At 38.6% G+C, this 14,620-nt stretch overlaps 1 protein-coding gene across 1 annotated transcript in view; it reads left to right on the top strand.

The window, feature by feature from the left end:
- The window catches only part of CATSPERE (catsper channel auxiliary subunit epsilon), a 199,876-nt gene that overhangs the window by 160,997 nt on the left and 24,259 nt on the right, over positions 1-14,620 (top strand). Inside the window, exons 12-14 of the mRNA XM_004700170.1 lie at positions 2,919-3,018; positions 5,776-5,862; positions 13,838-13,995. Of these exons, the coding sequence (XP_004700227.1) occupies positions 2,919-3,018; positions 5,776-5,862; positions 13,838-13,995 (345 nt within the window). The remainder of the gene's footprint in view (positions 1-2,918; positions 3,019-5,775; positions 5,863-13,837; positions 13,996-14,620) is intronic.

The following is a 14,620-nucleotide window of genomic DNA, read 5'->3' on the forward strand; positions in this document are numbered from 1 at the left end:
TGTGAATGATCTTTTAAATATAAAAATGGCCCTGGCATTAAGAATAAGGTTCCTCACAGCTGCTACATAGGTTTCTGAGGCTGCACATCTTTAGGAAGCAGAGAAAACGTTCTTGCTCCTTTGTTGTTGTTAGGGGTCTCCTAGTCGGCTCCATTCATGGTGACCCTGTGCGCAGGAGAATGAAGCCCTGCCTGGTCCTGCTCCATCCTCACGTTGGTGCCTATGTTTGAACCCCCTGTCCTGTGAGGGTAGCCACTAAATGTTGATTGACTCCCGTTAGCAAGAAAATCCTTTGTCTCGGGTCCTTTTCTGAAACTGGCTTAAATTTCTGGTAGTTTCTGTTGATGTACTGCTGCAACCGTATTTGAATTGTCTTCAGAAAAAAATTGCTTGAATGCATTATTAGTGATACTGTTTATTTCTCCATTCTGTTGAGTCCCCTTTTGGGAGATGGGCACAAATACGGATCTCTTCCAGTCCATTGGCCAGTCCTGCCCTCCAACTTTCTTGACACAGACAAGTGTGCAGGCACAGTGTTGACACAGGTCCATTGGTATTCTGTCAATCTTTTTTTAATCGTTTTATTAGGGGCTCATACAACTCTTATACAATCCATACATACATCAATTGTGTAAAGCGCATTTGTACATTCATTGCCCTCATCATTCTCACAACATTTTCTCTCCGCTTAAGCCCCTGGCATGAGGTCCTCATTTTCCCCCCTCCCCCCTCCCTCATGAGCCCTTGATAGTTTATAAATTGTTATTTTGTCATATCTTGCCCTGTCCGATGTCTCCCTTCACCCACTTTTCTGTTGTCTGTCCCCCAAGGAGGAGGTCACATATAGTTCCTCTGTCAATCTTTATATCTTGTTTTTTCACTATTGCCATCAGTGCAACTTGGACTTCTTCCTTCAATATGATAGATTCTTGATCATATGCTACCTCTTGACATAGATTGAGTTTATTTTGTGTATAGTGACACCTTTTTTTGACGCTTTCTGCATAGTCCAACATTTCGCCCATAGAACCCTTCATTCTTACAACTTTTTTAGTCTCCATCAACTTGAGAAATGCTAAGTGTGTTCTTCGCTTTTGAGTTTTCAGCTTCAGGTATGTACACATCTCATAATACTTTTTGTGTTTTCGAATTGTCCTTTGAGATGCTTTGTTCGTCTTTTTCACTTTATTATAACTTCCACTTGAGTTTGCTAGCCTGCATTCGAGGGAAAATCCAGAGTCTCTTCTTGTGCGCTTTTTGGCCTTTTCTTTCTCTGCTGTCTTTTGTTCTTTGAACTGTCCTAATTTATTTGCCTTTTGGTATATCTTAAAAATAGCTTTTCATTTTTTAATACTTTTATCAGGGGCTCTTACATGTCTTATCACAATCATACATTCATCAAGTGTGTCAAGCACATTTGCACATATGCCACCATCATCGTTTTCAAAGATTCTCTTCCCACTTGAGCCCCTGATATCCACTCCCCATTTCTTCCCCTCCCTCCCCCACCTGCACTCCCTCATGAACCCTTGATCAGTTATAGATTATTTTTCCCATATCTTACAGCATCCTTCATCACCCCTCACCCACTTTTCTGTTATCATCCCCCTAGGAGGAGGTTCTAAGTTGATCCTTGTTTTTAAAGGCTTTTTAGCTTCTTTGAGCTATATCTATTCTTGAGATGTTCCTTAAATCCATGAGGGATAAATCCAGGTCACAGTGTGGCTCTGGTGAATTGTTTTTGTTTCCTTCAGCTTTAACGTGCGCTTCCATACAAGCAATTGATAGCACCTTCAGTCCCTGGCCTTGTTCTGCCTGACAGCGAGTTTCTCAATCATTTCTTTGATTCCTGTGTGCTCCATCTAGTGAGGGCCACGTGTACACTCAGTTTGTTAACATTACTGAAAAGATATTTTCAAGGAATAAGTTGTTGGTTTTGCAAAATTCTGTCTTGGGATCTCCTGCTTTCTATCACCAAGGCCAGCCTATCCAACTTCTTTGTTTCCAGTTTTTGCACTTCAGTCATTAGGATTAATCAGTTCATCTTGATCAATTTCGGACTGGAGAGTTGATCAAATAAATCTTCAATTTCTTCATCCTTGGCTTTAGTGATTGGTGAGTAAATGTGAAAAATCGACATATTGACATATCTTCCTTGTGGGCTTCTGGGTAATATACTATCCCTGGTACCATTGAATTTCAGAATATGTCTTGAAATTTCATTTTGAAAATGAAATCAAAGGAGTTCCTCTTGACTTTCTCACTGCCACCATAATAGGCCATACTTTTTTCTGATTCAAAATGGCCAAAATCCGTTCATTTCTTGCATTAATGATTAGGATATTTATTTTCAAGTATCCCATTGCATGTTTGACAGCTTCCAGTTTTCCTAGATTCATACTATATTCCAGACTCTGACTATGAATGGATCTCTGCAGCTGTTTCTTCTCATTTGAAGTCATGCCACATTAATAAATAAAGATCCTCAGAGCTTTAGTCCATCCACACCATTAGGGTCAACTCTGCATTGAAGCAACTCTCCCAGGCCTATGCAGTGTCTTCCAGCCCAACAGGCTTCGGGAGCTACATCAGACAGTGTCCTCTGGCCGTCCTCAGACTTTCACTGGACTCCCTTTGTTTAGAACTGAATTGCCAGGTCTTTTTTTTTTTCCTTGTCTGTCTTAGGATGGAAGCTCTCATGAAACCTATTCTGCATGGGCGACCCAGCTGGTATTTGAAATACCAGTATCACCAATTGCAGGATCACAGCCACTTTCGTGCCACCATAGGACAGCAGACTGATGGAGTAGTGGGGGATGTAGAAGACAGGATTGAACTTAAAGTCTTCTGATTGAAAAACTAGAGTTCTTAAACTTGTATCATATACTAAGCAATGATTTATGTGTTTGCTACTTCAGGTTTGATCGAAATGGATTTATTGAAGATATTAAAGTAAATTTTATAGTGTGGGAGATACATGGAAGAAATGATTATGCCTATAATACGACTATGAAGAAGGTATGACATAGTTAACATTTTCAAATACTTGATCAGACATGACTTTCTATTTTAAATCTGTATGTGAATTGCTTATGGAAGATAAAACCAAGCAGTTGTGGGTAGGGAAAAAATACATCTCTTTTATATTTTATTCTAAATTTCACATATGTAAAAAGAAACCAGTAGAAAAGAATCAGAAAAATAAGGGAATATTTATAATATGATGATGCTATTATGGGTGAGCGTTTTCTCTTTTTCCAAGCTGTATTTAATGTTGTTTGATTACTTACAGGGCCGTCTTTGGGTGAAGGACATTTATCACAATTTCTAAATCACACACTTGACTTCGTTGCATCATTTGACCATGTGGACCATCACACTTTCTTCCCTTGGCTTCAAGGTCACCACATTCTCCTGCTTTTCCTCCATCCTCTCTGAATGGCCAATTCCAGCCTTCTTCATGGATTTCCCTTACTCTACCTGTTCTGTTTGCAAGGCCTCGCCACTCCCACAGCACTTTTGTATCCTCTATGTAGGACTGGCTGCCCTATAGGCACTCCCTTTTTGCAGTCTTTCTAGCTGTTACCAGCTTTGACTCCCAATATCCCTCAGAGATTTCATCCTCAAACCAAGCCAGGGATAATTCATTCCAGAGTAAATTTCTCATATTTCTTAGACCTTGATTCTCCAAGAAGTAAAATTCTTTATACCAGGAGAAAATTGTGTTACATATTTAAGATAGTAAAAGAGAAATCTGACTTATAAAAAGTCAGAAGAGACTGAAACTGGTTCTGAAATGTAGAGAAGCTAAAATGACTGGAATAAATAATGAAGTAAAAGAGTTGAATAGAATGTTTTAATGGGTAGATCAAGAAAACTAAATAAATATAATGAAATATACAATGACATGGAGTTAGAAAACAAACAGGGAGGAACAGGCCTAACATTTTCAAGCTGAAAGAACTGAAAAAAAAATTCAATATTGAAAAAATCTATAGGGGGAAAATGAAATGGGACGCCTAAATATAGACAGTCCAGGCATCAGTGAGTTGAAATGGGTTGGCATTAGCCATTTTAAAACAGAAAATTATGATTGTGTGATCACCTTCCCCACATAAACGCTGAAGATGCATGTATGCATAAGTAAGTGTGGTGAAGAAGGCTGATGGTGCCTGGCTATCTATCAAGAGCTATAGCGTCTGGAGTCTTAAAGGCTTGAAAGTAAACAAGCGACCATCTAGCCCAGAAGCAACAAAGCCCACATGGAAGCAACACACCAACATGTGTGATCATAAAGGGCCGAGGGTTCAAGGGCGGGGTTAGGTTGACAGGCTTATGTACCTCGATGGCAAGGTCAGCAGGTGGAACACACCAGCCACTCCTGGGCAAAAGTTGAAGCCCACTGCTTGAGTAGATTTACATCCTCAGAAACTGACTGATGAAGAAAAATAAAGGTGTATTAATAATCAATATCAGAAAGGTTAATGAGAATCTCACGAAAGAGCCTACAAACACCAAAATGATCATCGAGGTTCACTAAAAGTGCCCTTCCCTCAAGTGGCTCCTGACTCATAGCAACCTTTTTAAAAAGGGGAGAACTGCTTTTATGGGTTTCAGAGACTAACTCTTCATGGGAGTAGAAAACCATCTTTCCCCTACAGAGCAGGGCTGGTGGTTTCAAACTGCTGACCTTGTGGGTAATGGCTCAATGCATAACCACTGGGCCACCAGGGCTCCCCTAATACAGGTTGGGTTAAATAAATGAATGCCAACATCTTGGACATGACCAATTGGACAAAGGTACAAGGGCCTTTAAAATGCGACCAAACCCACAAAAGAAAAAACTCCAAGGCCAGCTGGCTCTCCTGATGAAGTCTCCCAAGCTTTTAAGGAAAAATTTCATTCAACTTTATACAACACCCTTCCAGAGAATGAGGGGGACTCATATGCGAGTAGAAAGCCCCAGTCTTTTTCCCATGGAGCTGCTGGTGGTTTCAAACTGCTGACCTTGCAGTTAGCAGCCCAATGAGTAACCACTACACCACAAGACCTCCAAACACTTAATGTGGAACTTAAAAGAAAAGACACTTGTGAATCAATCTCACTCTTGAACATAAACAAATTACATAAACAAAATATGAGCAAATCAAGTCTGGCAATATATTAAAGAATAATGCAACCAGACTGAATTGTGTTTATTGCATGAGTGAGTGGTTGGAATATTATTTAAAACTCAATCAAAGGAATTCTCCATGATATCAGAATAAAGGAGAAAATAAGTAAAAATGTTGTAACCATTGATGAAAATTTGACACATATTAATAATAAATTTAGAAATGTATAAGAAGTCCATATTCTAGTAAAACACAATTTTTTTAATATAACAAATATATTTAATGGCAGGAATGGGAAAGCCTTCTCTCTGAAATAAGGATGCCTGTTATCACTTCTTTACGACACTGTTCTGAGAAATCTTTATGAGTGGCAAAACAATAATAAATTAAAATAAATTAGAGGTGTAAGGATTGAAAAGAAGCGTAGTTGTCATATTCATAGGTGACATGATTGCCCATATGAACAATTAGAATCCGTAAGTGAATTTAAGATGTTCTCTCAATATAAAAATCAATTGTTCATCTATATACCAGCAAAGGTTTAAATAATTAAAAAATTAAAGGTATATAGTTTTCAATGGCATTAAAAGATAATAAATACTTATGAATAAATTGATATGCAAAGTTTTTGTACATTCATGTAAATGCAATCTTTTGGCAGGGTGGATGTTTAAATGAAGCACAAACATGGAACTCAATGATTGAGCTTAATAAGCACCTCCCATTACACAAGGCTTGGGGACCTGAGGTAAGAACATTGCCCTGGAATTTTTTTATTGATAAGAATTAATTTAGTACTTCCATACTAGCAAAAATTTGAAGGAAATCATCTTGGATTTACATTTATTTTTATTAAACAAATCTTATTTTTCTGCTGGTTTAGTATGGTTTCAATGGAGCTTATCTTAATTTTTGTCTGATCATCTCTTGCTCTTATGTTACTAACCATTGTATTTTTATTTCTCTGCTGAAAATGTATGTTTTCATATTATGAAATGTCCAGTAAACAGGTTAATATATTGAGGCTGAGTCTTTAAGAGAATGTCTGAAGTTGTATTTCTGTTTAACTGAAAGGTCATTCTTTAATGTCATTTATCAGTCCTATATAGTTTTTTATTACTTTCAATATTGGACTTTTAAAAATTGAAATGTGTTTATGTAATTTGGATAAGCAAATTCTGTGAATAAATGGTAATGCATAAGGAACTCTGCAAAAAGAATGTTACTTTGTTTTCATATCATATGTTATGTGGACTAAGACAAGAACATAATGAAAATAATAATAATTTATAATCTATCAAGTGGCTCACAAGAGTGGGGGGAGCTGATACCAAGGGCTCAGATAAAAAGTAAATGTTTAGAAAATTGTGATGGCAACATATGTACAAATATGCTCGATACAATTGATGCATGGGTTATTATGAGAGCTGTAAGAGCCCCCAATGAAATTATCTTTAAAAAATGTTGTAAAGGTAAGCACATGAGTCAGTCTCTCTCTCTCTCTCTCTCTCTTTCTCTCTCTCTTCTTCTTCTTCTTCTTCTTCTGCCATATAGTCAATTCCAGCTCCTTGTGACCCTATAGCACAGGAGACAGCTGCTCCTGCGGATTTTAGATCCTGTAACTCTTTACAGGAATAGAGAGCCTCGTCATTATTCCTATATATAATATTTATTGTCCTCTCCATTCTCAACTTCAATGCTCTACTCCATTTACACTACCTAGCATCCAGCAGCATGGCTTTAGAACAATCTTTCAATCCCAGCATGAGCATCAATCCATTATTTTTACCAGCCTCATCCCATCCCAGGATCTCTTTTCCTTCCTAATCTAGTTTAAACTCCATTGTCAATAATTATATTACTCTATTAATATGTATCCTCAATACCCCTCTCATTTCTTTATATTGTGTGGCTAAATCACAGCCCTGCCTAAACTAAGATGAGGTTTGAAAATGCAGATAACTGATAACCTAGACAAGAGCAGTTTTGGTGAAATTATGAGAGGAAGAAACCTTGCTAACCTGGGTTTGATTAAGTATGCAATAAAAAATTGGAAGCCGTAAGTACAGATACCTGATTAAGAGCTTTATGGTAAAGAGGAGAGATTGTACAGTAGCCAGAGAGTAATGGACTGAAAGTGCCTTTTTTTTTTAAAGTAAATTGAGATAAACAACCAAGTACATGCTAATAAGAGCGTTCCAATAAAAAGGGGGATTAATGATACTTTATTTAACATCTCAAATTTAACATGTCTAAAATTGAGTTTATAATAAACATTCATTGAACATGCTTCTCCAACATTGTTCCCCACTTGAGTTAATGGAAACTTCATATTTCCAATTTACTTATGATAAATGCCTTTAGGTATCATCTTATGCACCACATTTGATCTTCCAGATAGATAATCTTTTGGCTCTTCTTCCAAAGAACATTCTGAATTTTGTCACTACTCTCAAACCCCATTGCCACCAGTCTGCTTCAAGTTACCATCACCTATCATCTGGGTTATGATACAGCAGCCTCTTAATTGATCTCTCTGCTTCAGCCTTACCCACCTACCCCCTTGAATTAATTCACAACAAAGCAGCCATAGTGATCCTAACAAAACATAGTAAGAACATATGACTCCTCTGATCAAAATACTAGAGTGGTTCCCATTTCACATGCCAACCACGACAAAATATGCTGCCTATAGCTTCCTTAGTTCTGCAGGTCTTAGAAATTAACTAGGCAATAATGACTTCCTGGAACACTCTACAAAAATTTAAACTGTTACCCATGATGTACACACACCCTTTCCCTATTTTTTCTATCAATATTATTAATAATTATCTGACATATTTCAACATCTACATATCAGTCATATAACCTGGCCCCCTAGACTGTAAGCTACATGAAGACAGGTTTTTATTTTAGGGTTGATTTTTTCTTTCTTTCTTTTTTCCTATTTTGTTTGATGTGTATTCCCAGTACTCACCTATTGTAGGTACAGTGAACCCTCGTTTATCGCGGTTAATCGGTTCTAGACCCTACCGTGATAAATGACCGTGATAAATGAAATTCCGCGAAGTAGGATTCCTTATTTGTAAATCAAATATTTTCGTAGTTAGAGCATAGAGGGCATGAAAAAACACCCTTTAGTCACCATTACACTCGTATTACCCAATTTATTAAACGAAAAAGGGAAAATACAGTAAAACATTTTGGACGTTACAATTATCATTTATTATTTTTATATTATTTATGGCATCAAGCGTGTACAGTATGAGCCAATCAGTGGCAGTAATGACAGAGCATGCACTGTTACGCAAAAACCGCGATGGAGTGAAGCCGCGGAAGTCGAAGCGCGAAGTGGCGAGGGTTCACTGTACTCAATAAATATTTGTTGAAGTAGTTATTATAGGTTTATTAAGTCTGAAATTTTATTATTCCAAATAATTTTCTTCATCCTAATGCAACTACAATGAATCATCTTTGCATTTTCCCATAGTTGTATTCCTCGTTCCTAATTCAAAATCCTAGGACAGAACTTTGGATTGACAGAATTTATATTATGAGTTGCTCAGCTCTCACCCACAGGTAGATCATAGAACAGGGAGAAAAATAAAATCTGAGTCTGACAGTTTCTGGCATGGAAGGGAGGAACTTGGAATTACCCTTTCACTATGATAACGGCCAAAAGGAGAAAGAATCGGGGTATTGTTGGGAATAGTCATGAATACTGCAGACCAAAAAGACATACATACATGTGGGGAAAGCCAGCCCTCCACAACTAATCATGGGTTCAGTAGGCGCAATTGTACGGTTAAGATATATAAAGATTCTAGTTAAATCACAGAGAGATAGGAGAGAGAGGAAAATGAAAGAGTCAGACAATTCCGTGGTAGTATGCTCACCTCCTGGACAAACATGGTCTCAACAGCCAGGTCCGAGCACAGCGCGGACAGAGAGGGCAGGAAAGGGTCTCTTTATTTCTGGACAAGGCCCATATATACTTCAGGGGCATGATTACAGGTAACCACACAAGTCACAGGAAGGGGATGTACAATAGGCATAAGCATGACGAAGGGGATGAGCTAGGGGTGTACCTGTAGTAGGAAGGTGTGGGACTAGGGGTATACATGTGACAAGAAGGGCGGACCCTAGACTCAGTATGGCAGCCTAACCTTGGTCATCCTTGAGTGGGCTTGACCTCCTTTGGCTCTCCTTCAGGGAAACAATCTATTATTGTTTCCTTATCAGAAGCGAGTGGGCCCTACTTAGGGTGGGACAGACTACAGTCTGATTGCTCTAGATGACTGATAACCCTTAAGGAGACTAACCTCTGACCTACTTTCATTGACCTCCAAGTGTATAGTCATTTACCATGTGTAGCAAGCAGCTAGGTTTGGCATATATTTGGGAGAGACAACTTGGGAGGAATCTTTCTATATCCCACACAGACATACATAAAGCAACTATCTACATACACTGTTCTCAGGAAGAGTTAGTGCTGGAATCCTATTTTGTTTGAGGTCATAGTGATACATTAGGAATCCATGGATTGCACAAACGGTGAAGTGCTAGACTGCTAGGGAAGAGGTTGCCAGTTCAAGCCCACACAGAGGCACTCCCAAGGCAGTCCTGACAATCTGCTTCTAAAAGGTCGCAGCCTTGAAAACCCTAGGAAGCAGGTCTACTCTGCATTGAGAAAATCACCGAGAGTCAGAATTAACAACTCCATGTCATATTAGCTATGGACCTTGATGGCAATGCTATCTCCGAAGAGAAATAAAGAAGAGTTGTTTATTGGACAGTAAGTGGGATAAGAGCCTATATCCTCACACAAAGATGAGACTGTATACTCTATCAAGAGTTACAGTCTCCGAAACCTACAGGCGCAGTGCTGTCCGGTCTTATAGGGTCACTGTGAGTCAGAATCAAGTCAAGGGCAGTGAGTTTGGCTTTTTGGAGACAAGAGAAGGCAGGGATAATCAAACTGTACCTCACACCTGAATAAAGCCATCTTAAAAAATTTCAGAGAAAAGTCTGTGGATGATGATGATCAATATAATGGGTTCCAGAGAAGCAAAGGTATGCTTGCCTAATACACCGAATGATGGTAAATAAATGTGGAGTAGATCAGAAATAGAACGCTTGGCAAAATTTTTAGTGAATGGAGAGATACAACCCGAGACCTATGTATCAGAGGTCATTTGACTTTGGTTAAGAGAAAGAGGTTGTAGCTTGTGGTCAAGTGTAAACTTTAACAAAGGTTTAAAGTAAGGCTCAATGTTTATGTAACAAATTTCATTAGTTTACCAGCCACTGTGTATCTGGCTGGGAATAGAGTAGAAAACAGTAAGTTACCTCCTAGAGTTTATCAAGATCACCATCTAAACACAATAATGACAGGCATGATCTGTCTGTCCGTTTGTCATACTGTGGTGGCTTGTTTGCCCTTGTGATGCTGGACAGTCATCAAAGTGAATAGGCTTCAGCAGAGCTTCCAGACTAAGAAGAGAAGACAAACAAAGAAAGAAGAAACTGACCACTTCTAAGTGGACACTCAAAACCTTATGAATAGCAGTGGAATATTGTCAGAAGGTTAAAACCTAATGAATATCAGCAAAACATTTTCAGATATAGTGCCAGAAGATGAGGCTCTCATATCAGAAGACACTCAAAATATGACTGAGGAAGAGCTGCCTCCCCAAACTAGAGTCAAACTTAATGATGTGGATGAAGTTAAGGATCTTCATTCACTAATGGGGCACAATACAAAATCAAAAGAAATGGCTAACATCTATTAATAATTGGAATTTGGAATGTACAACCTATGAATCTGGAAAAATTGGAAGTAGCTTAAAATGAACTAGAAAACATAAAGATAAATATCCTAGGCATTAGTGAGCTAAAAGAAGATGCTTTTGCATATGATAGTCATATAGTTTACTATGCCAGGAATGACAAAGGAAAGAGGGATGATGTCTCATTCATTGTCAAGTAAAACATTTCGAGATCTCTCTTGAAGTTCAATGCTGTTTGTGATAAGATATGTATCCGTATACAAAGAAATCCAATATATATATACATACACACACACACCAAGCTTTAGAGCTAGTAATGGAAAAACTGAAGAATTTTACCAACATCTGCAATCTGAAATCGATCAAATGTGCAATCATGACTGTGATAGGGTTTTTTGTGTGTCAACATGGCTCGCATGGGAACATATGAGTGGAATGTAGCCTGCCAATCAGGTCACAGCATGATTGGAGGGCAACGGAGATACATGGCACCTGGAAGCCGGCTCCTTTCTCTCTCTGCTCCACCTTCCTGTTGACAAGCCACATGCAGCCACACTGAGACTTGCGAGAGCCCTGGAGATGCTTCCACTGTCATTGGATCTACAGGACTTTGCACCCACTGGCCTGTGCATGCAGCAGCATTGCATGCAGCAGCATTCATCTGACAAGCAATTTATGAACTAGTATTGGACTTAAGGATTTGATATGGACTGGGCTGAGATACTTTCTTGATATACAATTACATCTTGGTATAAAGCTTTCTCCTACACATAAATGTGTCGCTGAATTTGTTTATCTAGTCTACCTGACCTAACACAATGATGTATTGATAACAATTGATGATTGGAATGAAAAAGTTGGAGACAAAGAGGAAGAAACGATAGTTGGAAAATCTGATATAAAGCTGGAGTGCATATGATAGAATTTTGCAAGACTAAAGACTTCTTCTTTGCAAATACTTTTTTTTCAACAACACAAAAGGGAACTATACATGTGGACTTCTCCAGATGGAATGCATAGAAATCAAATTGATTAAACCTATGAGAAGAGGTGACAGAGAAGCTCAATATAAACAGCCAAAACAAGGCCAGGGGCTGGCTGTAGCACAGGCCATCAATTGCGCGTATATAAGTTCAGGATGAGGAGTCCTGGGGACATAGTAGATTATGCTTTGGAATTCTATCCCTATGGCCATGAACCAGCAAACTCCATTTCATTTCTGTATTAACTGTGTGCATGCTGATGGTGTCCCTTATCTAGGATGCTTATTAATGTAGGCTGAGTTCTCTGAAGAAGCATATTAGTGACATTGATATATTAAGAAAGAGAAATTTTTAAGCGAGAAAACGGCTCACACACTTGTAGAAACAGAATGAGTACTCTGAGTCCAGACAGGTTCCACGACCATGGGTCAGATGTTAAACTGGAAGCTTGTCCCTATTTATGTAGCTTTAGGGCTGATGAACCCAAGAGTGGCCAGAACACCAGAGGCTGGTGGCTGTAGAAGCAAATGAATCCAAGGTCATCAGGTCAGGTGTGTGACTGGAGAGGTGAATAAATCCAGGGTCATCAGATCAGATAGTAGGACATTGATGACTCCCAGGATTGACAGGCAATCTGATAAGCTCACGTCCAAAGAAGAGGAGATGCACAAGCCAAATAAAGGATCTAAACTCAGCAAAAAGCAAATAGGCTTTACAGGAGTGTCCACTTATATAGGAAGTGACCAAACCCCTGAAGAAACTTCCTTTCAATTGCATCAGGCCTGTGGACAGAGTCAAGGGGTTGCATTCCACTTGAATCAGTTGATTACATTGTGCTATATAGTATCATGGGAAATTACTACACCTTAAATGCTAAACCACTGAGAATCTTGGACAAGGCAAGTTGACACAAAGCCTAACTATCACAATTGCCTTTGCCCTGTCTAAGACTTAAAAGAATATGGTTGGATCTGGGATCTTTTTTTCCCCTAGCACTACTCTCGACTCATTAGTGTATTATTGTTTACAAATACAAAACAAACAAAAAGGAATGTTTTTTTGTTTGTTTGTTTTTTTAAACATTTTATTAGGGGCTCATACAACTGTTATCCCAATCCATACACACATCAATTGTGTAAAGCGTATTTGTACATCATTTCTCAAAACATTTTCTCTCCATTTAAACCCCCAACATTAGGTCCTCATTTTTCCCCTCCCTCCCCGCTCCCCCCTCCCGCATGAGCCCTTGATAGTTTATAAATGGGTATTTTGTCATATCTTGCCCTGTCCGACTTCTCCCTTCATCCACTTTTCAGTTGTCTGTCCCCCAGGGAGGAGGTCACACACAGTTCCATGTAATCGGTTCCCTCTTTCCTACCCGTTCTCCCTTTACCCTCCCTGTTTTGCCACTCACACCACTGGTCCTATAGGGCTCATCCATCCTGGATTCCCTGTATTTTCAGTTCCTATCTGTACCAGTGTACCTCCTCTGGTCTAGCCAGTCTTGCAAGATAGAATTCGAGTCATGGTAGTGGGAGCGGGGAGGAAACCTTTAGGAACTAGAGGAAGGTTGTATTTCTCATCATTGTTACATCGCACCCTGACTGGCTCATCTCCTCCCCAAGACCCCTCTGCAAGGGGATCTCCAGTGGCCTACTAATGGGCTTTGGATCTCCACTCCACACTCCCCCCATCATTCACTATGGTAAGATTTTTTGTTCTGATGATGCCTTACACCTGATCCCAAAAAGGAATTGCTTTTACTAAATTACACTTTTCAGCAAATTTTAAATTTACGTAACTCCTAAAATTGCTATAAAGCACTGAAATGGTACTCTAAGAGGGAATATCCATTACATTTGTAATTTGGCAAGAAAAATATAGGCGAGCATACTTTTGCATGTTAAAATAAGGAGATAACCTTAGGACTTTTTCTTTATTTCCTATTCAGAACTATAAGCATTGTTTTTCTCATGCTGTTGGAAAACCAGGAGACTTGAATCAACCATATGAAATTATTAACAGCTCTAATAATAACTACATAATTTGGCCATTGGACCATTCTGGAATATATGTATTTTCTGCAAAGATCCTGGACCCAAACTACAGGTGAATATAGACATTTATTTTCATAATACATACTTTATTACATTTAGTATTAGTCCTCAAGATTAATCTTGTACTTAATTTAATTTGATGCCACCCAGATAACCAATTGTTGCTATTTCTTTTACTTACATATTTCCTTTTTTTGCTTTGTAATGGTCATATTATCTAAACGTTCTATGGGATGACAGATAAGATTTTACATTGAACATTAATTAAATCAATTAATTCTCCATTACATTCTAAGTACATACTAAGATGATTGTCATGCTAGATACAGATATAAGACAACCTAAGACTTTGAAGTACATAAAATTAAGCTGGGAAAAGAAAAAAGTATAAGGGGATATATGTAAATAAAGCGAGTCTAAATCAGAGCAATCTGGGCAAGGCTTTTCTCAAAAGCAATCATGTGTTTTATTGATGGAAGGAGCCCTGGTGGTGGTGTGGTTTAAACATTGGTCTCTTCACCACAAGGCCAACAGTTTAAACACGTTAGCTCTCTGCAGAAGAAAGGTGAGTCTTTTTCTCCCTTAAATATTTAGTCTCAAATGGGTGCATAAGCAAATGTGGTGAAGAAAGCTGATGGTGCCCTGCTATCAAAAGATATAACGTCTGGGGTCTTAAA

Source organism: Echinops telfairi, unplaced genomic scaffold (assembly GCF_000313985.2).
Source record: "Echinops telfairi isolate 266 unplaced genomic scaffold, ASM31398v2 ScPeMD7_7424;HRSCAF=8462, whole genome shotgun sequence".
Classification (NCBI taxonomy): Eukaryota; Metazoa; Chordata; class Mammalia; order Afrosoricida; family Tenrecidae; genus Echinops; species Echinops telfairi.